The sequence below is a fragment of the Eurosta solidaginis genome, chromosome 4, assembly GCF_040869045.1.
Source record: "Eurosta solidaginis isolate ZX-2024a chromosome 4, ASM4086904v1, whole genome shotgun sequence".
In the NCBI taxonomy this organism is placed as follows: Eukaryota; Metazoa; Arthropoda; class Insecta; order Diptera; family Tephritidae; genus Eurosta; species Eurosta solidaginis.
The window spans coordinates 214,054,730-214,081,933 of record NC_090322.1 but is presented as its reverse complement, the minus strand read 5'-3'; the positions used below and the strand labels follow the sequence as shown (position 1 = coordinate 214,081,933).

The 27,204-nt window shown below is 39.9% G+C and overlaps 1 protein-coding gene across 3 annotated transcripts in view; it reads right to left on the bottom strand.

Moving 5' to 3' along the window:
* The window catches only part of LOC137249033 (mpv17-like protein), a 33,299-nt gene extending 6,664 nt beyond the window's left edge, over nt 1-26,635 (bottom strand). The window contains exons 1-2 of one of the 3 annotated variants that reach the window (XM_067780115.1): nt 26,508-26,635; nt 10-166 (exon numbers count right to left, since the gene is read on the bottom strand). In XM_067780115.1, coding sequence (XP_067636216.1) covers nt 10-145 — 136 coding nt within the window. In that variant the 5' untranslated portion in view covers nt 146-166; nt 26,508-26,635. Of the gene's footprint in view, nt 1-9; nt 167-26,154; nt 26,467-26,502 lie in introns of those variants that run through there. The other 2 variants (XM_067780116.1, XM_067780114.1) reach the window with 2 other exon arrangements.
* Between the last annotated feature and the right edge of the window lie 569 nt (nt 26,636-27,204).

Below are 27,204 nucleotides of genomic sequence, written 5' to 3'. Positions count from 1 at the left end.
GACACTCACTCAAATCTCGTCCTTCTAATGTTTGTTGTATCAGACAACCTGTTGGCCAAATAATGGCATAGGACATGACACCCTTTGCCAGGGGATGTGTATTTGCAAACATACGCCATTGTGATTTTAGAGAGTTCATAGTCATAGGTACGACCGTTTTGTAGAGCTAAAATAATAAAATTAAAATAATTATAAATAAAAAAAAAATAAAAAAAAAAAAAATTGGATCAGAAAAAGAAATCCTCGTGTTCCAATGAACAGCGATCCAGATACCGATAAAAATTTAACATACAAATGCAACAACAAATTGATCCATATGATTCACATTGTTGTTGCATTTGCATGTTAATTTCTATTCGTATCTGGCTCACGCTTCATTGGAACACGAGGAATGTGAATTCATACAAGTGGCGAAAGTTTGAAAAAACGTTCACAATAGTAAACAGTCTCGATCATCTGTTCAATCGCTATCCTATTACTTAAATCATTTTCCAAAAGTGTTTTTCAAACATTTTTGTAAACGATTAGTATATTGCATTATTTACATATTTTTAAATTCTTGATTAACTGTAGATTTAAGAAATTAAAGTCCATATTTAGTCTGATTTTCTATATACACCCATAAGAGAAATGCTGATTTGAAACATAAATGGGCGATTCATGGCACTTCAATTTAATAACGGCGAGCAAAAAATAAAACTTTCTTCCATTATCTGGCCATTCGCGACAGCCATTCTCCCTGTCAGTTATTATTTGACAGGTAGGTATGGCAATCGAAAGATTTTTCACTTGTGTGAATTCACAATGGAAAAAGATATAGAAAATTTACTTAAATCGACAAATTGTCAACTAAATTCATAAGGACTGGTACTAAAAGTTTTCAAAATCATATATTTAATACTCCTATATTGCTATAAAAGGCCAGGTAGATTCCCAAACATCAGAGTGTCGATATATTGCTGTTTAAACGTTTTTGTTTTTGTATTCAATAATCGAAGGCATGGCGGAACGATACAAGGTGGCAGCATGGGACAGCTGATTATAAACTTTTTTTATTTGATTTGATACACCAACTTCCTGCTCAGTACGATTTTGACATTTGTCCATCGAATTTACAAAAACAAAATACATGGAATTTTTATTTATGTTTGTAGATATGTCACCATGCTGCCACCTTGTATCGTTCCGCCATGAATCGAAGGTACCTAAATTTAAATTTTTTCTTGTCACACTTATGCTGCTAGAATCACAAAAATTTTATAGACTGTCTTGTTTTGATTTCGAATTCAAAACACATTGCGAGCATTTTCTATTACCAATTATTAGCAATATAGGAGTATTACATATACATATGTTGAAAATTAAAAAATGCTCAATAAAGTGCTAACAGTTACTTTGTTTGACCTTCGGGTTTTATTAGCATGGAAACACATATTTGTATCAATGACAGGTAAAGAAATTCGTTGCTGCCCGTATGACCGAACTTTTCTGGAGAGACCCTTCATCAAGTTTTGTGCAACGGTTTTGTGCCTTTTCAGCGTACTGTTCGCCTCATTGCTACCGCGTTTTTCTTATTTTCAAAAGTTTTGCTTCCATCAGAGCCCAATATCGCCAAACTCGCCGCAAGTTAGGTACGTTGGGTGGATTCAAGTTTTTTCTAACACAGTGTACATTATTATGTTCGAACCCCGACGTAGGCAGAACAGAAGACGTTTTTGAAGACAATCTTTCACGTAAATGTCTGCGTTGAAGGTTCCCATCGTAAAAAGCGGCATGGATTTATGGCCGCATTCACAAATATCCTGCCAAACCAGAACCTTTCTTTTTTATATGGATGGCCTTTCCTGCACTAGCAATCTCCTCTCCAGACTGCAAGCAGTAAAATTGGGCACATGGCAACGTTTCCAGGTCCATTTTCAAATGTGTTTCGACGTCAATAATGAGACAAACATTTTGGTTTCCCAATTTGGTCTCACAGAGCTAACGTGCAAGGGATGTGCTTTTTGTCGTCGAGGTTTTCACTTCGTTTTGGAACGGTTTTGTTTTTTTTTTGTACATTTTAACAAAATTTCTATGTTTGATTCGTGTGACTTTCACATGTGTGGTTTTGGCTATTTTGGAAATATTTCCTAATTAGGTATAAAATAATATTCTCCAACTGTAGGTCTGTTGAGTTTAAGCGGCCACTTCTTCGCTTGCCACCTTCCTTCAAGCGAAACATCGTTCTTCGTTCTGTGTCATAGGATGATCCCGTGAGTTTCGCCAAATTTTTGAAGTTCCATTGTGACAATTCGTCCAAATGTACAGATATTTTTTTCGTAGCTCTTGGTTCGTATTCATTTTTCTCTATCTCGACCAGTTTATTATACAAGTGGACCCTTTACCATTTTAAGCTCATCTTTTCTCTTGCAGTTTTTAGTGTGTTCAGCGTTAGATCCCGGGTCATTTAACACTTTCGCGCCCATTGGGAAAATACGTTCCACCTTCATTCAAAATATTTTTTATTAATGAAGTTTTTTATCTTAATTGCACAGTGAAAATCCTTTGTTTAAATAATCCCCTAAGAGATATTTTTTTCTCTGTTATGTCTAAGTTTATCAAATAAATAATAAAAAAATGTCCACTTATTAAGCTGATATTATAAAACATGTGACTGAGAAAGTATATCCCAGTATAATGAAAGAACTTCTTGATCTTTAAAGTATTGTAACGAATTTTCTGCAAATCCTCTTATTTGCCCTTTTGCTAGGTTCGTATCGCTAAACTGTTGAATAAATAACTCCAATATTGAATAATGGAAAAATGGCCTTTATTAAAATACTTCACAATAACACTCAAACTGTGCAACGAATAGCTTGCTTAATAACCACACTGATTGATAGCTCAATGAAACTCTACTATTCAAAATAATACTGCTATTGCTCGCTAGATATCGTCTTAGTCGTAACTGCTTGACAACTCAAATCAAACTGAATTACAGCGCCTCTACATCTGTCGCCTTTTATACTCTTTGATTTTAACATTCGCATCTTCTAGTCGCTTCGAGAATCTACTAGTCCAGCAGCTCTCAAACTTCTCAGCTGTAACTACAATTGCACAATTTTATAGTTTTTCTCAGATATATGCATGTGTTTGCGCATTGATTCTCCGCTGCTCGTATTCGTACATGGTACATATGTGTAGACGCAATTATTTATTCGTTTATGTAGATACATAATAATTGAATTATTGATGTGAATGTTTGTAGTTTACAGTCTCTCGCGCACACATAGGCGTATAAGTAAATGCATCTGTGTGTGATATCTCTCGGCTGCCTTATATATGTGTATACATGATTTGATTATTGACGTAAATATCGCTTAACATCGCCTTAGTGATGGTGTAGCTTAGTGATGCTAATATCCGTGACAGTATTCTAAATAAAAATAAATACAAGGCGCAATTTGCGTCGTGCTTCTTTTAATTTTTCCAACAAATTTACAAGCCTACATGTTTTACGCCGACCCCAAATACACTCGGCCTATTTGTCAAATGACTGCCGAGAGGCGACGCCTCTTAGAAAAACTTGTTTCTAAGCTTTTTATGTTGCTTTGCCTAGAACCTTAACCCAGTATCTTCGGTGTGTTAGACGGAGCACGCTATTAACACACCACGATGGCCTTTGTTTTTTAAGTTTTCACACATTTTCTCAAGATGTCAAACAACTAAACTATTAGAAGATTGGAGATAAAACTTCGACGTGAAAGGGTTAAAACAAAAATAGTATCGAGGATTATGCTGTAGTGCCATACGTTCTTAGATTGGCACTATGAATTCTCATCCTTCGGCTAGTTACTCTTTTCTAATTGCTGCTTTGGAAGAACTGTTGTAAGATTTTCAATAAAGCAAGGCGGACCGGTAGCTGGGATAAGTATATACAACATTTCACTGCTTACGACATAGAGATTTGGGAAGCTAATGAGAACAGTTTCAGGGATTTCTGTGTGGAAATTTCTCGCACACCTGAGGAGCCAGAGTCTAATTATTCATTAGCTTTGTGGAAGATTAAATGCTGTTTAATGTCATTATCAATGCTGTGTATTTGCCTTAAAATGTTATACCACCTTGTACTATGTCATCCCTATGATAACTTGTAATCGATGTTTGTAAAAATAAATCGTTGATACCCTGGGGTTTTTTGCCATCGCTTTGTTCAGGTTGATATAAATACGTGCAACGGCAAAAAAGTCACGTTAGGTCACGCGAACAAATCGACACGTAAAAAACACCAGGAAATAAACTTGCTAAGTCTAAAAGCCTGTTCATCCTGTGTGTCGATAGCGTGATACGCTTTATTTCCTGTTTTTACAAGTTTTCGTGGTTTGCAAACGTTTTCATGTTCACGAGTTTTCACGGTTTGCAAACAAAAAATTATATTTGCAAGTATCATTCGCCGGCAATAGCGTGTCATTAAATTTGCCATTTGAGGTTATGGTGAAATGCCTGCCACCACTTTACATACAAAGTGGCAGTATTGAATTTCAACAAGTGTCTGCAAAATATGATACCACGATCGCCTCCACGCCGGAGTAAACGTAATCAAGTAAATAATTCTGTGCCCACCACTTTTCCATCATCCAGCTTAGCGAAGATCACCGCCAACTCCGCTAAAGCCACATCGAGTGCTCCTTCATTGAGTGTGTCATCAAAAAGCGAAACAGCAAAGGCCGACAAAGGTACACCAATAGCCAGAACTCTGTCGTTAGAAGCAATGCCATTTGTTACACAAGAGTCTAGTGTTCCGCCGTCCACTGGCCAGCCAGCTATCAGTCAGGCCACCGGCACCATACAGTTAACTACTGCGCCACCATGTAGTCAAGCGCCAGCTATTATGTCATTTTCGCCGTTGCAAGAAATCAGTACTCCACCAATTACTGCCACAACTATTGGTACTTTACTGACAACTGCTTCATCATCTGGTGTGCCATTCAACATTCCAATGACCAGTGCCGCATCTTCTAGCGCTCCGCCATCTGTCATGATGCCACTCGCCATTGGAACGACAACATCCTCATCGTCTAGCGCTCCGCCGTTTGGTGACCTACTGCACAGTACGCCATCATCATATGCTTTACCATTGAATACTACATCAGCCAACGTTCAGCAGTACACAACCATGCCAATGAATGTTCCACCAGCCACTAACCTACAAGTGAATACATACAACCGAACCCACCAGGTAAGCGAGTTTATATCAAACCCTTTACATGCCAATTTAATTTCTAGCAGCGCCGCCTCAGTCGGGCTCACCTCTGCTAACGTCGACCTCGCCAGCTTAGAACATGGCATTTCCAATGCTACAGCCACAACTTCAACCAACTATTCAGTTTCGTCACAGTTGAACGTACTTCACCAGATGCAACAACAAATAAGCAAACTGGAGATGCAACTGCAAAGTGCACATGCCAGAATATGCGAAAATGAACGCCAACGTTTTGCATTGGTAACGACACCGTCAAGGCCGCCATTATCATCGATCACCCTACCCACGTATATTTATTCCCATGCAAATGGTATCAAGCCAGCCGTACCGCAGCTTCAAGTTAACGCAGTCGGCGATACCGAACGCGCCTGTGTAAATAATTTTGTCTGCTCAGTCAATGAATATTCAGCCTTAGGTATGCCACATAGTAGTCAGGCTGCAACCATTGATAGACAACCATACGTAAATACTTCTGCCAGCCTTCGTAACGTGCAGGCCGCAGCCTACGTGCCGCACAGTTATAATGCCCCTACAACCAATATTCAGTTGATTCCACAAACTAATTTCGAAAGTAACTTATTTACTATGCCACAACACGGCGCATCGACGCATACATCAACAGCGACGTCGGGAATTAACCCTTCCCCTACGAACGGTGCAGTTCTACCTAGGAAGTTGCTTGACCTACCACAATTCTCGGGGCTGCCAGAAGACTGGCCTGTATTCTACGCATCTTATGTCGAGTCTACTTCTGTATACAATTATACTAACTTTGAAAATAATCAAAGATTAAATAAATGCTTGAAAGGTGAGGCGAAAGAGACGGTTAAATCTTTGTTAATTCACCCTAGTAATGTAGGCGCGGTAATTGAACAACTACGGTTCAGATACGGCCGTCCAGAACAGTTAGTACGTAGCCAAATCAAAGAAGTGCGTGACATGCCAAGCATTTCTGAGAATGCCATCCACAAGTTAATACCCTTTGCAACAGCCACCACGAATCTTACCGTGTTTTTACAATCAATCGGTGAAGAAAAACATTTAGCAAATCCGACATTACTAGAAGAATTGACTAATAAATTGCCCCTTAGCAAACGTTTAGAATGGGCTAGGTATTCAGCGGTGATTCAACCATATCCTACAATCGTTAATTTCAGCGAATGGCTTTCTGAAATCGCAAAGTTTGTCCAAATGATCCAGGACCATGATAGTCGTGAACCGAAACGTCGTCCGGTTTTGCATGCAACTAAAGATCAGGTGTCATTTAAATGTTTAATATGTCAGGGTCAACACCGTCATGTCGAGTGTCGTCGCTTCCTGGATGCCGAAGTGTCGGAAAGGTGGAAGACAGTCAAACGTCTACGTTTATGTTTTAGTTGCCTATCACCAGGGCACCGCACTGGTGCATGCCGCCGTCGTAAAATATGCACCACTGGTGGATGCCAAAAATATCATAATATAATGTTACATGATGGTGCTACAAGTCGCCAGGTGGACACCATTGACTCGTCCAAGCCGTCAAGCACCAATAACGCTGTCCTCAGTTGCTCTGCGCATGCTTCAAGTAATTTGTTGTTTCGAGTAGTGCCCGTCACCCTGTATGGACAAAATAAGAGCGTGAATGTTTACGCACTCCTGGATGAAGGATCGTCAATTACAATGATGGACTCGTCACTAGTGCAAGAACTTGGACTTAAATGTCAGAAGCGTCAAGTGGACATTACATGGTTCGGAGGTAGAGCAGCAAATGAGGAAGTGGCTGTCACCAACGTTTCTATTAGCGGATTAGGAATGAGAAAGCGTCACACTATTAGGAATGTCCATGGTATCGACAATTTGAGTCTACCAATGCAAACCCTCAGTCAGAGGGACATCTGCGATGCCGTCAGATATCAGGGAAAGATGCCAGTCCAGCCATACGAAAAGGTAACCCCCAAAGTTTTAATAGGGTTAGACCACTGCCACTTGGGTCTACCTACCAAACCTGTAATAATTGATAAGAGGGAGGGTCGCAATGGGCCTTTCGCGACCATGACGGAACTAGGTGTCTGCATTTTCGGACCATCGAAGAACGTTCCACAAATAAAGCCGTCTTGCCTACATATAAATACTTCGGACCGTCAGATGAACGCAATGATAGAAGAATATTTCAATATAGAATCATTTGGGGTGAAGGCCGCGCCCTCAATCGTAAGTGCTGCCGACATACGAGCCAAAGACCTTCTCCGATCAACTACGATCAAAGTCAATGGGCGTTTCCAAACCGGATTGCTCTGGATGAACGACAACGTGGAGCTACCGGAGAGCTACTCCATGGCGTTCAGGCGCTTGGTGGGCATCGAGAGGAAGATCGCGCGTGATGGAGAGTTCGGGAAGGCATATAACGAAATCATTTCCAATTATGTGAAAAAGGGGTATGCGCGCAAACTGCAACCCTGCGAGCTAGTCGAAAGCAGCCCAAGGACATGGTATCTTCCACATTTCGCCGTGGTAAATCCTCATAAGCCGGGCAAACTTAGATTTGTATTCGACGCAGCAGCTACTTCTCATGGAGTATCGTTAAATTCAAAATTGATGAAAGGGCCCCAAGAGTATCGACCACTAGTCTCCGTTTTATTTCATTTTAGAGAAGGTGCCGTGGGTGTGTGTGCTGATATTCAAGAGATGTTCCACCAAGTGGTCATCCGTCCGGAAGACAGATGCGCGCAAAGGTTTTTGTGGCGCAGTGGCAACGACCAGCAGCCGCCAGACGTGTTTGAGATGACAGCAATGACATTTGGTGCAGCCTGCTCACCTTGCTCGGCCCATTACGTCAAGGTGATGAACGCAAAGGACCATACCAGCCATGACCCACGAGCCGTCCGAGCCATAACGGACTACCACTATGTGGATGACTACGTCGATAGTTTCTCCACCGCGTCGAGAGCCATAGAGATTTCCAAGCAGGTCTGCGACATTCATTCAGATGCGGGTTTTCGGTTGCGAAAGTTTAGGTCGAACTTTTTAGAAGTTGCAACGGCATTAGGTGGTGGAAGTTCAGCGTTGCCTATTACCTCAAAGGAAGCTATGGAGTCGGGCAAGGTGTTAGGAATGCTATGGCAGCCATCCAGTGACCACTTTACGTATCGTCTGGAATTCCATGGAGTCGATCAATCAGTCATGAATGGAACAGTGGTGCCTACAAAGAGAATGCTGCTAAGTATCGTCATGTCCATCTTCGATCCTTTGGGGTTCTTGTGCCACCTCACCATCACAGCCAAGTTGCTGATGCGCGAACTCTGGAAGCGGAATTTAGGCTGGGATGAAGCCATACCTGGGGACGTAGGTGCCATGTGGCACAAGTTTCGTAACGTTTGTAAATTGAAAAGGGCCAAACCAATTGTGCCAATAATGGGTTTGCTGCCGGAGGATCGAGTGACGCCATACGTGCGCCCGTTCACTTACACGGGTGTAGATTATTTTGGGCCGGTGAGTGTGACGGTCGGTCGAAGAACAGAGAAGCGATGGGTAGCTTTATTTACATGCTTGACTGTACGTGCTATCCATCTGGAAATTGCATATGATCTTTCAACTGACGCGTGCATATTGGCCATTAGGAACTTTATGAACCGGAGAGGAGTGCCCAGCAGAATAAGATCGGATAATGGAAAAAATTTCGTAGGAATTGCTGGTGAGGTTGAACGTTTCTCAGATGTGTTTGGCTGTTGCGCGTTGCAGGGTGAGTTGACATCGAAAGGCGTTGAGTGGGTCCTTAATTGCCCGGAGAATCCCTCCGAGGGCGGCGTATGGGAACGCATGGTACAATGCGTGAAGAAGGTGTTACGACACACAATGAAAGAGGTGAAGCCTAAAGAGCACACATTCTATAGTCTGTTGGTGGAAGCTGAAAACGTGGTAAATTCACGTCCACTTACACATTTGCCAGTAGAGCCTGAACAAGAAGAGCCTTTAACACCGAATCATTTTTTACTGGGGAGTGCAAACACAGCACAAACACGGAGTGCTGTCGAACCAGATCAAAAGCTTTGCTCACTTCGTAAACAATGGCGAGTTACTAGACAATTATGGGATAGGTTCTGGAAAAGGTGGGTGGAAGAATATTTGCCGACGCTGGTTCGGCGTGTTAAGTGGTGTGCGCCAACAGAGCCATTGCGAGAGGGCGATCTCGTGTTCATCTGCGATGTAAAGACACCACGGAAAGAGTGGCGTCGCGGTCGTGTGGAAAGAGTTTACCCTGGGAAGGACGGCCAAGTCCGACGAGCTGATGTGTCAACTTCTTCAGGAACAGTTCAACGTCCTGCCTCCAAACTGGCTAAGCTTGATGTAGATAGTGGTGAATCGGCTTCGATCCACGGGGGTGGGGGTGTGGAAGATTAAATGCTGTTTAATGTCATTATCAATGCTGTGTATTTGCCTTAAAATGTTATACCACCTTGTACTATGTCATCCCTATGATAACTTGTAATCGATGTTTGTAAAAATAAATCGTTGATACCCTGGGGTTTTTTGCCATCGCTTTGTTCAGGTTGATATAAATACGTGCAACGGCAAAAAAGTCACGTTAGGTCACGCGAACAAATCGACACGTAAAAAACACCAGGAAATAAACTTGCTAAGTCTAAAAGCCTGTTCATCCTGTGTGTCGATAGCGTGATAAGCTTGAAGAGGAGAGATAGAGCATGCGTCTCAAATTTTTGAAAGTGATTGTCAATTGTGCTATTTGAAGTAAAAACGAGGCAAATGATTGCAAGAACCGGAACCGGATATATTCAAAACGAAGTTAGTATTTATTTAGGAAATAGGACAAAAGAAATACCCCTAAGAGAGCTGGGAGGTTTACGAACACATCTTTGTTTCAGCTGTCAGCAGAAATTTATAGAGCACTCGAATTCAAGGAGACAGTGCTCTACGCTTTTCTTGGCATCGAAGATACACAACAATGAAACCACCTGACTTCATTCTATCATGAAAGCAATGCCGCCCAGCAAGCATTTGACTAAATTTCATTATGATAGATTAAACCAAATATATTCGAGCCAAGTTGTTATTATTATTATTGTCATTGCTAAAAATAATCACTTCATCCCACGTACATAGGGACGTCATTTACTCGTAATGAGTTGGGCGCAAAGCTGGTCGCAAAGGCTCTTCGATATCGCCTGCAAGTTTTCGCTACAATTTGTTATTGCATTTTCTGTAATTCAATAACTAAAACTAATTTTTTTGTATATGATTTATTAAATCAGGTTCAAATACGTGCAAAAGCTTACATTTGTGTGTATGTTTGTAGTTTGGTTACGTATCCGCATACGTAATCAAAACAATTTATAATCAGGCCTGTTCTGAATTCCGATTCCGATCAATTTTTTCGGAATCGAAATGGATTGGTATACTCAATTTCGATTCCGACCAAAAATTATCGGTTTGAAAAGTATTGCCTCTGAGCAGTCAGAATGAAAATTAATTGGCAGATTATACACAAATGTTGCGATATTTGTCTTTCAAATAATTTTTTTTTTAATTCTTCATTTTATTTGGAAGAGTTGTATGTATTTTTTGTTTAAATTTGAGTTAAATTGGCATAATAAATCTTTCTTTAAAAACTTCTATCAAGAAATCTATTAGGCAAACAAATCGATGCTGATTGAAATGAAGTCGACCTGTTCTGAATTCTGATCCAGCGCATTTTTACGATTCGCACGCACAATAGCACGTCTTCTTGTGTCTGCGCATCCAAAAACCATATCTGCAGGCATTTTTTAATTAAAATAAAATTTTATGATACTTAAAACAAAACACATAAACAAAAACAGCTGATTAAACTGGTTACCGAATCGGGATGAAAACGATTCGAAATCGACTTCGAATCGATTTTTTACAATCGGAATTGAGAACACCAAATAGAAACCGAGTCGAAATCAATGTCGTTTTACTTTTCATTCCGAGTCGGAATTCAGAACAGGCCTGAATATTGCTGAGAGACATTGAACTTGACCATTGAAAGCTCTTATATATATGTGAGGAACATATATAATTATTATACATAGTTAGACTGAACATAAATGTGGTTGCCACCTTCTACCACTTTTAATATAAAAAATCAATTGTTGCACAATAGTTTCAATGGAACAGAAGATACATTTTGCAAACTTAAAATACGCATAAAGTTCGATGTAAAAACATACAGGTGTAGGTGTAGGAAACAAATGTTTTAAAATCAACTGGAGCTCTCCCAGAAGTTGCAGTTAAACCAGGTTACTTTACCAGAAAAAAATAGAAACACACGAAAACGAAAGAACTCATTATCGATAATATTTTGACACCAAACCGATATTATATTCGATTACACAATTATAACATAGTTTAAGGAGCTGTTAAAAAGTGTGAACTGATTTAAATACAACTGAAATGGCGTTCCAACAAGTACAGCAAAATCTGGGTGCACTTCTTGCTTTCTGACCCCTGAAGTAGGAAAACTACCTTACAAACCATTGCTAAACAGAGTGTTTGTCCCCTGCCAACATTTCGTGCGTTGTGACCACGTCTTCGTTTTATCTCATTACAATATATACTCCGCCTTTTTGGTTATTACGAGGATGGATATACGCGGAGTACCTTTCAATCCCGTTTGCATATAAGGGTTTTGATAGAGAAGGTTTACATGGGACTCATGACCTGCCCTTGGAAATTTGGAAAAACTCACTTTATTAATTTCAAGATGTTAATATTGTTCAAACTTATCAACCTAGCTCCATTGCATCCTCAATCGAGTATCTGTAAAAGTTTATTTGGTGCGTCTCACATTGTTCTGAACATGACATTGAGAAGCATCTCCTGTTCAGATCTCCAAGTTTCAATAGACATCTGCTCTTGGCTTCGTTCATCTTCTTATGGACGACCGTATTCGCAGCGTTTTGATCCTTGAGACAGCTTCCGCTCACGGTCGGCAATCTATTTAATCGAATATCTCTTGACACCATTTAAATAGAGCAGAAGCTAAGTAATTTAACTTATTCAGCCTGTAGCTATCAGCTTTATGATAAATGTGTGAAACTTTTGGTGGAAATTTAATTAAGAAAATTAAAAAATGTCTGCTATTTTTTCTGTAAGTTTTTGTGTACACTGATTTATAGACTTCAAGTCAGCTAAATGACATGGAGGCAACGCAATAACCATCAAATAAAAATGGTGGTAGCTTGCGGCAATTTTTGATGCGAGAGATTGTGACCTAGTGAAAACCTAGCTAAGTTAATGCATAAACTTTTTATGAATATTTTTGAGTATGCTTATTTTGTATATTTTCTTAAGTTATGGACATTATAATACTTTAAAAACATAACAAATAGCTTTTGAATGCTGTTTTCAACAGAACTAGCCAGTATTCTGTGAACAGCTTGCTATAAAGGAGGGTTAACGCCCCGGTATCAGCGCAGTAGCGCAACGCTGCGCTGCGTCACTTGGCCCTACATCGGAATCCACTTTTAGGCCCGGTTTATCAGTAGTTGGTTAAGCTAAGCTTAAACTAAGTTTGCTTAAACTCTAGTCAAATTTAAACTCCAGTTAAACTACTGAGCAATTTTCAGTCACAGTTTAAGGCCGCCTTTGGGGTATGCTGTTTTGTGCGGCATTGGTTTTTTTTTATTATCTAGTTAATTTGTAGATACGGCAACAAACATGGAAAAAAATTCTCCGTCGAAATATATATCTAGTCCCGGAAGTGATATGCAACATCATTATATAATTATTCTTAAACCAGATAGTTCTCGAGTTGATATCCAACTTCATTCTCCAGCCACTATCCAACCTTTGAGAAAATTTGTAAAATTAAAAGTTTTCCAGTTGATTTCCAACATCATTAATATTTTCCAATTATCATCCTAATTTCCAAAGATTTTGAGAAATGTACAGTTCTCAAATGAACATTCAACCCATTTCTCCAGTTGATATCTTACATTATATATCGAGTTGAGGTGGAGTTGAAAAAACCAAAACCACCGAAACCAACAGCTGTTTATTGTGAGAAATAAACACCTGGTTGATAGAAGTAATGAAGCGTAATTAATCAAGAATAAATTATATAAGCGGCCGCCGTGGTGTGATGGTAGCATGCTCCGCCTACGACACCGAAGTGCCAACATCAACACCATAGAATCTTACATTTGAGTCCAGTTAGAGAACCAAGTTGTTAATTACATTTTTTCAACTTAAGTAATAGCATATTTTGCTTTATAAAATATTCCCTCTTTTGCTGAGTACGCTATGATAATCGAGTTGAGCCACTGTTTCGGAACAACTCTTGGGATTTTAGAAGAATGCCTAGTTATCAACATGAGCTCTAATGGTACTCAAGCCCAAATACCCAACAATATTCGACGTCATTTCGTACGAACGCAAATAACTGATAGGTTAACTAGAGTTTAACCCTCTTTTAAGCCGCTTAAGCTTAGCTTAAACTTCAGTTAAATTTGACTGAAAAACTGCAGAATAAGTTTAAGCGTAGTTTAACTGAGAAACTGAGTTGAACTTGTACTGAAAAACCGGGCCTTAAAGCATCTGATTGAAATTGAGAGCACAGAGGTCATATGTGTAATACTCCAATACAGACCTGTTAAATTTGATTTAGCATTAGTAATCAATGAATTAAATGCATATTTTAATGGCCAATGATTATTTCAATTGTTTTCCGAAAAAAGCAATTACTAATTGATTACCATTAGAAAAAAATCAAAAAATCAAAAAAAAAAAAAAAATCATGATTTTTCCGATTTGTTGAAAGAAAAATTTTCGTTTGTTGCATGCACGGGATAATTTCTACATACAATTACATTTTAGGATGCAACATATAGGGCGAATAGTATATGAGCGTTGATTCAAACATATTCTCCGGTAAGTATACACACATCTGTATATTTTACTACACTCATTTTATAAAATAATGTGGGATTGAAAACGGCGGTTTTTCTAATTACCCAGGAAATATGTAAAAAAATGTTGGATTCATAGGTTGGCGTCCAAAAGCTTTCATTTAGCAACGATCCTTTATGGTTTCATCCTTAAGTCTAGCCAATTTTGTATATCCACTATTTTGGATTACGTTATGGCTATGCACTGATTATTCTGTACATACAAGTGCATCGGTTGATGTAACGGTATATCGTGAGCGCTTATCTAGGCATATGGGTACATATGTACATACCCACCTACAAATTATCGTGTCTATATATGTACCGTGTATTGTTTTACGACAAAACAATAGTATGAGTACCCTACAAGAAACTCTGATAGTTTTACTAATACACTCACACTTGTAATTGACAATGCTGATCCTGCGATGACGTAAACATTGATACTCAAATTTATGTATGTTCCTTTGTTCGCTCACGCATGTCCGCATGTTCCCAACGACAGCCTATAATCATGAAAAAGGACTGAAACTGGGAAGACTTCGGACACCTGGTACAGAACAAAAGAACATACAGCAGATACCATAATGCATGTGAGACAGATACATAATTCTCAACGGAATTTTATGTATGCGAGAACAGATTATCCGATTTAATCATGTTGTCACTACTGACTGTCATATGACAATCAAATGATTATCACGGTTGTTTTGTTATTTTTTAAATTCCGCCATTTTCAACCGACGAAAACCATATAAAAAATAAGTTTAAAAAATGAAAAAGAGAGCATTTCAAAGCTCCATGCTAAAAGAAAAAAAAAATCGGAAATAATATTAAAAAAACCAAAAGCTGGCGGATTGTATGGGGCGCACTCAAAAAATTGATACGCGAAAAATAATAGTGGTTAGTGGTGATTCATTTTTAAATGTGTTTCCGCAGAGGAAAGCGCTCTTCTGTTGTTTTATTATTTTCTGAATTTAAATTGAACATTTTGAACTCGAATTCTTATAAAACTATTTATTTTAAAGAAATAAGAAACACGTATGCTTTTATCACGTACAAAATTAAAAACGTAATGAAATAAAGTAAATAAAAAGCAAAAAGCATTGTTTCATTTTTGGTGGAATATAACAATGGTCATTTATGATAGTATAACAGTCAAACCTGATATCTACAGTAAACTATCATTTATGACACTTTTTGATTGTTAGAGTGTCAGCACTGCTCCAGGAAAAGGAATGAGAGTGAGCAGTACGGCTATATACTTAATCAGTAGGCCATGTTGGTGTATAAGAAGGAGACAAAAACTCACACGTACACAGTTGTTTACATCACATTTGCGCAAGTCCCCTTAAGTTTGTGATAGAAAGTTTGTATGAGGTGCTGATCGTTAGGTTGACATTGCTGACAATCAGATGATAGTCATATGATAGTCAGTGTTCTTGTAGGGTAATGCTTTACTTTCAACTGGAGCGATCCTCTAAGTTGTCATTCATCATCATGATCAGTTGTCTAACCAAAATTTGTTATAATCCAGATAAACTTATTAACATATGTCCATGTACATTAGGTTGAAACTTGTTTTTTAATTCCTTATGATTACGTCTAGAATCTATAAAATTTTATGGTTTGCAAAGTGAGCCATATTTTTAGTACTAACAGTGGAAATTCCAAACATATTTGTTTGCCTATCATTTTTCGACATGGTTGGATATTTTCCAAGAATATATGTATATGTATACTCGTATACATTTCAAAAGTCTACAACAGCGATCGACTGCTAATACGTATCCTGAAAGGCTTAGCTTGACGTCAGTATTAATAATCCGAATGTGAAAAACAAAAATTTTGAGTCCTTCAAAATATATTACCGAAGACAATGCGTATTTATGATAAAGCTCACTAAATGGGACGAAGAACACTAACATAGTGGCGTTGATATGAAACCAGTGTTAGTAAAATAAAGCGAACAATATGATAAACTTTGATTACAAAACAATCAGTGCATTGCTATAACTTAATCAAAAATAGCAGATGTATTAATTTTAGATACACAACAAAATTAGCTTGACTTAAGGATGAAACCATTATTATTTTATATAATGAATGTAATATCCTTACCTGAGGATATGTTTGAATCAACGCTCATATACTATTCGCTCTATAATATTGTAACGATTTTACTTGCAAATCCTCTTATTTGCCCTTCTGCTAAGTTCGAATCACTAAACTGTTGAATAAATAACTCCAATATTGAATAATGGAAAAATGGCCTTTATTAAAGTACTTCACAATAACACTTATACTTTGCAACTAGCTTGCTTAACAACCAAACTGATTGATAGCTCAAATGAAACTCCCCCTTCGCCTCTACTGTCACGCCTTTTATACTTTTTGATTTCTCATTGCATACTTCCAGGCTTTTCCATTCCAGAACTTACTAGTTATTCTCAGCTACAAAATCGCCAGCCACAACTACGTTTATAACTTCTCACTTGAGCAATACTTGCACAAATTATTGCCCTCTCTTGTGAGCAATTCATATAAGATATATGCATGTGTTTGTGCATGCTTCTCCGCTGCTCGTACACGTACATATGTGTAGACGCAATTATTGATTCGTTTATGTAGTAGATACATAATGATTGATCTATGGATGTGCATGATATCACTGTTTAGCATCGGCTTAGAGTTGGCAGCACCCCTTAGTTTCGCTAATATTCGTAACACTGCCCTCCACCTAAGTCTGATCGTCCAGATCAGGCAAATCGTCCGATCTAAACGTTGCCAGCCTTTCCAAATGGACCACTTTCATTTTGCTTCGTGGTTTACCGATGGTTATCCTTTTTACAACTTTGTATGGGCCTTCCCAATTACACTGCAATTTCGGGGACAAACCTTTTTTACGTTGTGGGTTGTATAACAGCACCAAATCTCCTTCCTGAAAGCCTTCCGAATTAATTGCTTTATCGTATCTGGCTTTCATCTTGTCACTCATAATCTTTGTTCGTTTCCTTATCAGATCATGTATTTCTCTTAGATCTTCTTCCAAATCACTAGTGGATTTCTTGACATTTCTCTCCGCATTGTCATCTATCCCAAACTTTAACTCAGCTGGCAGTCTAAGGTCATTGCCAAAAATTACTTTTGCAGGGGTTTGGCCCGTTATCTCATGCACTGCTGATCGGTAAGCCATCAAGAATAATGGTATCCGAGTATCCCACTCTTTATGGTACTTGTCTACTACTTTCCTTAAGTGCTCCTCCAATGTTCTATAGAATCGTTCTACCATACCATCGGATTGAGGATGCAATGCAGTTGTCCGTGTTTTTCGAATGCCCAATGATTTACACATTTCCTGGAACACAGCTGATTCGAAATTCCTGCCTTGGTCAGAATGTAACACCATTGGTACACCATACCTTGCAACCCAATTGTTTATAAACACTTCTGCTACTGTTTCCGCTTCTTGATTTGGGATTGGGTATACCTCTGGCCATTTGCTGAAATAATCCATAACTACCACATACTTGTTTCCGCCGTTGCTAATAGGAAATGGACCGGCGACATCCATAGCGATCCTTTCAAATGGCGCACCTGAGTTATATTGCTTCATCTGGCCATGACTACGGATTCTGGGCCCTTTCGCTCTGCTGCAAACCTCGCAGTTCGCAATCCACTCAGTGACCGACTGACGGCAACCAACACAATAGAATCTCTGTTTAATCTTCTCGAGCGTCCTCGTGATTCCAAGATGACCTCCGCTTGGACCATTATGCAGCTCACTGAGCACGTCAGGAATCCTCTTTCTGGGAACAACTATCAGTTTCTTTTTTCTTTTACCATCTTCACTCTCCCATACTCGATCCAGGCAACCGGATATCAATTCTGAACTGTTCCACTGTGCCCAATATGACTTCGCAATAGGACTCTCTGCTGACATCTCCTCTCTGCTTGGTCTTTCGTGTCGTTCGAGCCCTTGCATAACAAGTGACAGATCTGTATCTTCTAGCTGACACTTTCTTAGTTGTTCCCTGTCCCACTCATCCGTACACGTTATAGTTATTAGCCGGACATCTATAATGTCTTCTTTAGCCTCGGCCTTCGAACAGTGCTTGCATTCCAAACTATATGGTATTCGTGACTTTGCATCGGCATTTCCATGGGTACTACCTTTTCGATGCTCAATGGAAATGTCATAGCTTTGTAGTCGCTCGATCCACCGTGCCAATTGTCCTTCCAGATTACGGAACTGCAGAAGCCATTTTAGCGCTGCGTGATCTGTCCTGACACGGAATCGCTGGCCGTAGAGGTATTTGTGAAAATGTTTAATGCACTCTACCAATGCCAACAGCTCTCTCCGCGTAACGCAGTAGTTCCTCTCTGGTTTTCCAATCGAACGGCTGTAATATGCAACTACCTTCTCCTGTCCATCGACCAGTTGTGATAAAACGCCTCCTATAGCATATCCACTCGTATCTGTATCTAGAATAAATGTTGCTCCTGGAATCGGATATGCTAACATTGGGGCAGTGCACAAACGCTCCTTCAATGTTTGGAAAGCCATTTCTTGCTCCTTCTTCCATTCAAAAGCTTTATTTTTTCTTGTAAGCTCATGGAGGCTATGGGCTACGCTGGAAAAATTTGGTACAAATCGGCGGTAATATGTGCACAGCCCAAGGAAACTTCTCAATTCATGTAGGTTCTGTGGTCTTGGCCAATCCTTTACAGCCTCTATTTTTTCGTTCGCAGTGCAGATGCCTTCTGTCGTTACCTTGTGACCCAAATAATTTACTTCCTTTTTAAACAGCACACACTTTTTGGGACTTAACTTCAGACCAGCGCCAGCTATTCTTTGGAAAACTTCCTCCAATACGATGATGTCGTCCAGGTACACCAAGCATGTTTTCCAATGTAGTCCTTTCAGTACCTGGTCCATGAGTCTCTCAAAAGTAGTTGGTGTATTACAAAGTCCAAAAGGCATCACTGTAAATTGCCAAAGACCATCACCGACATTGAAGGCTGTTTTCTCTTTACCTTCCTCCTTCACCTCAACTTGCCAGTACCCGCTTTTCAAGTCCAGTGTGGAAAATCATTTCGTACCAGATTGCGAGTTCAGAGTGCCGGCAATTCTTGGCAATGGGTAGCTATCCTTTTTCGTAACGTCATTCAACTTCCGGTAGTCTACGCAAAACCTCATTTTTCCATCCTTCTTCTTTACAAGTATTACCGGTGAGCTCCATGGACTAGCTGATGGTTCGATGACGCCGCTGTCGCTCATTTCTTGTATGATTTGACTCACGACTTCCCGCTTGGCCAGTGGAACACTACGTGGAGCTTGACGGATCGGCTTGCATCTCCAGTGTCAATTTGATGTTTCACAACATTGGTGCGGCCAGGTTTGGAACCATCCTGGTCAAATATGTTCGCGTACTTTAGGAGCAGTTGTTTTGCCTTACTCTGATAGGCTTCCTCTAGCCCCTGCGTCCATGCCGTGATGTCATTTGAAAGATCAGTATTACTAGATGAAACGTGTTCCTGGAACTGTTCACGGTTAATAACTACTTCGGCCTCTTGCCATCTTCCCAAAATAGCTCCTTTGGTCAAATTGAATGGTGACTTGAACTCATTGAGTACTTTTACCGGAATACGTCCATCTTGTTTTGTCATAGCCAGGGTTTTTCCTACAAGTATGTTCAGTACTGATTTATTTGTTGCTTCGACATCCCACAATTTGTTTTTCCCATAATCTCCATCAACCTTTGCCCAGATGATTGCTTCTGATTTTGGCGGTATTTGCTGACCACTCCACCAGCACTCGTTTACTGCTGTAGCCTCTCTCGTAGCCGAAATTAAGTGGCACATCCATGTTCTTATATCGCATCGTCTTGCTTTGCATATCGATTTTGATGCCTTGGTTGATTAAGAAGTCCACTCCAATTATGATTTCATCAACAATACCTGTCACTGGGTGTCCTCTCCCGTGGCTATACGTAATCTTGCTCCAAGCAATGGTCTTATCTTCTTGCTGACTAAATCTGATCGAATGATGGAATGGGATGCACCCGAATCTACAGTCAGTAACCGTTCCTTTCCATCCACATGTCCTCCGACAGTAAGATTGCTTGACCTTCTTCCAATTTGCGAGATAGAGATTATGGGGCATTCAATTGAGGGAGCCAGCTGTCGCCCCTTGCGGCTGACTCTCTTTAGTTTAACGATTGAGTGGACTTGGAGATTTGCTGATCTCCTTCAGCTCTGCGTTTACGACCACCCACATTGTTGGAACTGTTAAGGTTGGTGTTGCAATGTCGTGCAATATGTCCTGGGTTGCCGCACTTGAAACGTTTAATAACTCCGGCATTTTTCTGTTGTGACCCCTTCAGTGCTTCCAAAATTGTGTCTACCTAATCTGGTCTTTCCACTTCCACACAATGATCTTTGTATGCTGGTTTACTCAATAGGGAAGCAGTCTCCTGAGTCAGTGCATGTGATACCGTCTCTACAAATGTTGGCTTTGGGTTTGCGTATGTGGCCCGCTTCGTTTCGACGTCCCGTATGCCATTTATAAAGCTCTGAATTTTTACCCTTTCGGTGTATTCCACGGGTGCGTCGGCATTCGCCAAATGTGCAAGCTTTTCGACATCTGACGCAAACTCCTGCAAAGTCTCATTAGCTTTTTGGTAGCGGTTTTGCAACTCTATTTGGTGTATCTGCTTCCTGTGTTCGCTTCCGTGTCGCCTCTCTAGAGCGCTCATCAATGTTTCGTAGTTGTTCCGCTCTCCCTCGGGAATAGTCTGTAGGATTTCAACAGCAGATCCTTTCAATGCCACGAATAGTGCAGCAACTTTATCTTCAGCACTCCAGTTGTTCACTGCTGCGGTCTTCTCAAACTGAATTTTAAACACCTGGAAAGGAACAGAGCCGTCAAAAGATAGGGTTTTTACCTTCGTATTGCTTGCTGAAACAACTGGGCGAATTACTTGCAACTCCTCTATATGACCTCGCAATGTTTCAATCTCGGCATCGATTTTGTTCTCAAGTTGCAAAATTTTTGTGTCTTGCGCCTCCATCTTCGGAGAAATACGTCCTTCTTGCTCTTCCAGTTGTGCAGAGATCTGCGCTGATATTTGTGCCGAGATTTCTGATATTCGTGCCTCTTGTGCTTCAATCTTCGATGTTATACGGTTCTCCTGCGATTCCAGTTGAGATGCTATACGTATCTCCTGTGATTCCAGCTGAGATGACATGTTGGTGGATATCTGTGATGACATTTCTGTTATACGTGCCTCTTGCGCTTCCAGTTGGGATGCCAATTGCGACGACATTGATGCTACTGTCGATGTTTGTGCAGATATTGCAGCCAATATAATGTTCAACGCTGTGCTGGTAACCGTCTGCGATGTTTCGTTTTTCTCTTCAATTTTAGTTGTCTCCTCGCCATCAAGATGAAAGACATACTCTTCCACATCAATTCCTTCTGCTTCCATTGCCTCTCGTAGCCGTTCCTGAAGTTCGAGTTTAACGCCGCTTGTATTCAATCCACGGCTCTCCAACTCCTTCTTTAGTTGCTGGATCTTCAATTCCCTGAACTTTGTCATGTCCTTGTTGTCCTCTGGATTATTCAACAATTCCTCTTCTAACACCAATTGTAACGATTTTACATGCAAATCCTCTTATTTGCCCTTCTGCTAAGTTCGAACCACTAAACTGTTGAATAAATAACTCCAATATTGAATAATGGAAAAATGGCCTTTATTAAAGTGCTTCACAAGTGCTTGCAAAGTATAAGAACTAGCTTGCTTAACAACCAAACTGATTGATAGCTCAAATGAAGCTCCCCCTTCGCCTCTACTGTCGCGCCTTTATACTTTTTGATTTCTCATTGCATACTTCCAGGCTTTTCCATTCCAGAACTTACTAGTCAGTTTCAGCTACAAAATCGCCAGCCACAACTACGTTTATAACTTCTCATTTGAGTAATAATTGCATAAATTATTGCCCTCTCTTGTGAGCAATTCATATAAGATATATGCATGTGTTTGTGCATTGCTTCTCCGCTGCTCGTATACGTACATATGTGTAGACGCAATTATTGATTCGTTTATGTAGTAGATACATAATGATTGATCTATGGATGTGCATGATATCACTGTTTAGCATCGGCTTAGAGTTGGCAGCACCCCTTAGTTTCGCTAATATTCGTAACAATATATTATGTTGCATGTATATATTCGCCTCGATAAGCGCTTACGATTTACTATGCATCCTAAAATATACTTGTATGCATGCAACAAACGAGAACTTTTCTTTCAACAAAGCGGAAAAATAATAAAAAAAAAAATCAAATTACTTTTGATTTTTTTCTGATTTTTGATTACTTTTGATTATTTCTGATTTTTTTGAATAATCGTAAAAAATCATGATTTGTTTGGATTATTTTTTTAATCAATTGAAAAGTAATCATTAAAAAAGGAAAATAATGGCAAGTAATCATTAAATGGCGTTTAAAGAAAATAATCAATGGAACGGCTAATCATTACCATTAGTAATCATTATTTAACAGGCCTGCTCCTATATTAAAAAATAATGTAAGGCGCGATAATCTCCGAAGAGATCTAAGGCCGAGCTTCTCTTCCAATTTGCGTCGTGCTCCTCTTGATTTTTCCCTACAAATTGGCCGGACGGGACCTACATGTTTTATGCCTACTCCGAACGGCATCTGCAAGGCAGATGAGTTTTCACTGAGAGCGTTTCATGGCAGAAATACTCTCGGAGCGCTTGCCAAACACTGCCGAGGGGCGACCCCGCTTAGAAAAATTTTCTTCTAATTTAAAAACCTTATTTCTAAAATTTTGATGTTGCTTTGCACGGGAGTTGAACCCAGGGCATACGGTGTGATAGGCGGCGCACGCTACCATCACACCACGGTGGTTCGCAATGAATTTTTAATTCAAAATCAAAACAAGACAGCTTACAAAATTTTTGCGATTGTGAATTCATACAAGTGGCGAATATGTGATAAAAACGTTCACAATAGCAAACAGCCTCGAACACCTGTTCAATCGCTGTTCGATTACTAAAATCATTTGCTCAATAGTGTTTTTCAAACATTTTTGTAGACGACTGGTATATTGCATTATTTACAAATTTTAAAATGTTTGCTTAACGGGCTGCTCAAATTTAATCTATTAATTGGATTTTAGAAATGAATATTAATATGTAGACTGATTTTCTGTATACGCATTTTAAAGAAAAGCTGATTTGAAACACATATGGGCAATTCATGGCAGGTAATCGCAAGCAAAAAACAAACCTTTCTTCCATTCTCTGGCCATTCGCGACAGCCGTTCTCGCTGTCACCAATTATTTGACAGGTAGATATGGCAATGGAGGAGTAGAAAGATTCTTCACTTGTATGAATTCACAATGGTAGCAGCATAAGTGTGGCAAGAAAAAATTCAAATTTAGGTACATTCGGTTATTGAATACAAAAACAAAAACATGTAAACACCAATATATCGGCACTCTGATGTTTGGGAATGTACCTAGCCTTTGTACCAATATTGGACTATTACATATTTTATTTTAAAATAACTAACTCATAAAATATTGCAATAAAAAAAGTTTTGGTTTTTTTTATGGCAACCCTTATCAAAGAGCGTGCACTTGAACCCTCGGCACTTATAGGTAGGTAGGTTGAACTGGCCGGTCCATGAGGACCTCACATAGACTGATTGAGTCCGTAGTGTTACCAGAAGTTTGTTTTAACGACCAAACTGAAAAACCAGGACCTATGTTATAAAATAACTCCGTCCTCTTGGCAAATACTAGAAGCTTCCTAGGACTTAAGCCACTTGCTGCTTCTAGATCTGACAGCTGTATCACTCCTAATAGCTGGAGTCTTACCCTGGCAAGTGCATGGCACGGGCACAGAACGTGCTCGATCGTTTCCTCCTCCAACCCGCACTTCCTACATCTGCTATCACTGACCAAGCCTAGTTTAAAGGCATGTGACGCCAGAAGGCAGTGTCCAGTCAGAATACCCGCCATGAGTCTACATTCCTCTCTTTTTAATGATAGGAGCAACTGTGTTAGTCTAAGGTTGTAAGACCTACACATAATCTTCGACACTTTACAGCCCCGCGCTTGAACCCACGCCTTTCCCGCTTGGTCGATCATGTACACCTCTCGCCTTCGCTTAATCTCGCCCAATCTAATTGGGACATCTACGGAGCAAGCTTCAAGGGATGCGCCCTTTTTAGCTAGTTCGTCCGCTTTTTCATTCCCATCTATTCCCATATGCCCTGGGACTAGATGTACGCTTCTCCCTGTCCCGATTCTCTCCAGAGACTGCTTACACTCTAGCACGCATTTAGATGCTGCGCTATGCGAGATTATTGCCTTAATTGCTGCCTGACTGTCAATATAAAAGTTGGCACGGTTGCAGCTTAAGCTATTCTCTTCCAGGGTTTCTACTGCTTTGCTTACGGCTAATATTTCCGTTTGGAAAACGCTACAGTAATCCGGCAGCCTGTAGGATCTGCTTATTTCCGGATCAGCGCAGTATACCGCAGACCCTACTCCTTCCACTACTTTGGAACCATCGGTGTACACATGTATCGCCTCGTCCGCAATTTGCGCACCCTTGCGCCAACTGTCCACCTCTATTGTGGCCTTAAGATCTCCCTCGAAGCGCAGATAGGGAATCATGTAGTCTGTTCGTCTTGTGATTGATGACGTTATAGTACTATGCCCATATGGTCGGCGCTCAAGCTGCCCCGAAGCACCGAGCCTGGTTGCGGTCGTTAACGCTTTGTTCTTTGCTACCAGGTCTACAGGTGGGATGTGCAAAATGGCATACAGTGCAGCCGTCGGGGTTGTTTTCAGGGCTCCCGTAATGCTGAGCATCGATAATCTGCATACCCCCTCTAATTTTTTGAGATATGTTGTTTTTTGTGTGGCTTTCCACCAAACAAGAACTCCATAGTATAGAATAGGGCTTACAATCGCTGTAAAAACCCAATGAGAAAGAGAGGGCGATAGGCCCCACATACACCCCAGCATTCTTTTACATGCATAGAGTGCCGTTGAGGCCTTCTTGACCCTCTCCTCCACGTTGAGCTTCCATGACAGCTTACTGTCTAGGATGATTCCTAAATATTTTGTGCAAGGTTTCGCCTGTAAGGTCACCCCTCCTAACTTAAGCCTGGTCCAATTTGGGACCTTGTACCTCTTTGTAAACAAGACCATATCCGTCTTCTCCGCATTGACTTTCAACCCGACATTAGATGCCCAGGTATGAATATCGCGAAGCGCCCGATCCATCAAAGAACTAATCGTTGGAAGGCACTTATGACAATTGCAACGTCATCTGCGTAAGCCGTAAGTTTTACGGGTCCCTCATCGAATTGCCTGAGCAGTTGTTTGATTACCAGCGTCCACAGCAGAGGTGATAGCACCCCTCCCTGCGGCGTGCCCCTGTGCACTGATTTCGTGGCCTCATACAATCCCCATTGTGATGTAATCTTTCTGCAATTTAACATGCAGCCGATCCATCTGATTAAGGCAGGATGTACTTTAATGTAATTAAGACCATCCATAATCGCCCATTTTGCAACATTATTGAAAGCCCCGGCAATGTCAAAGAATACTCCTAGAGCATACTCCTTATATTCCAGGGATTTCTCTATGCTTATTACCACCCTATGCAATGCGGTGTCTACCGACTTGCCTTTGGTGTACGCATGCTGTGTTGTGGAGAGCAGCTTTTCATCCACGTTGGACTGTATGTACACATCTATCAGCCTTTCAAAGGTTTTGAGCAGAAAAGATGTTAAGCTAATGGGTCAATAGCGGCAGCGATAGCAAGAGAAAGAAAGTATACCTAGTTATTAATAAAATTAGCGCAATTGCTAGACAACTCAAATTGCTTTCATCATAAAATGTATACACAAAAGTTGAATAATCTAACCACACGCTTACAAAAAAAAAATATCAAACACGTACATAAATCATATCGTTTTTTAGATAATTTTCGCATGACAATCGCCATACTTCCACCCTTAACCCCCCTTTTGTTATCAGCTGATGCCTGTTAGCACGCACAACGTACTCGCGGACCAACAACTTCTGCTATTTTCATAGCACAAAATAACAACACAATTTTCCACACTTAACACTACGCACTGATTTAGAATTTCACATTAATTCAAGTGGAGGGGAACCCTTAATTTGCTTTCACTTAGAAAATTTTCAAGGCTTATTTTTGAAAATTATATTGGGAACAATTAAAATATTAGAAAAATCTATACACATAATACACCTGTTTGCTTCTATTTAAGCTTATTTTATTACTTTTCTTTTCTAATCTAGACAAGTTGTATTATTCGCGCCAAGCACATGTCACCCGTCTAATTCGCTCTGGCTTTGTTTTTGTACTGATGGCAGCATTTACTATTGTGCTTTTGGCGAAAAAATAAATTTACGATTATTTATTAATGAATACACAAATTGTTGTTTATTTATAAATGTATGGGTGCTACCATGGCAGAATGATACAAGGTGGCAGCATGGTGACATACCTACAAACATAAATAAAAATCCCATGTACTTTGTTTTTGTAAATTCGATGGACAAATGTCAAAATCGTACTGCGCCGGATGTTGATGTATCAAATCAAGTAAAAAAGCTTATAATCAGCTGTTTCATGCTGCCACCTTGTATCGTTCCGCCATGGGCAATCCCAAATTAAAAAATCTGGACGGGTTGCTTTTACGAAGTAAGGAAAACGGGTAATAATTCAATCCCCCTAAGCGAAAATTGTATTAGAAAAGTACCTTTAGTAGTATATAAGTAGTGATAATAAATTTGTAAATGCCAACAGGTTTTGCGAAAATAATTAATTTTCTACTAAATATTTCGTGAATTGCTAAAGAGTTATGTTGGTTTGGTCATTCTTACAGGATTTGTTTGAATAATGCCTTACGTCAGAGTTTCATTAAAAAATACACTATCTCAAAATTTGTTTCAAAAACTCTCTATCTGAACATAAGTTCA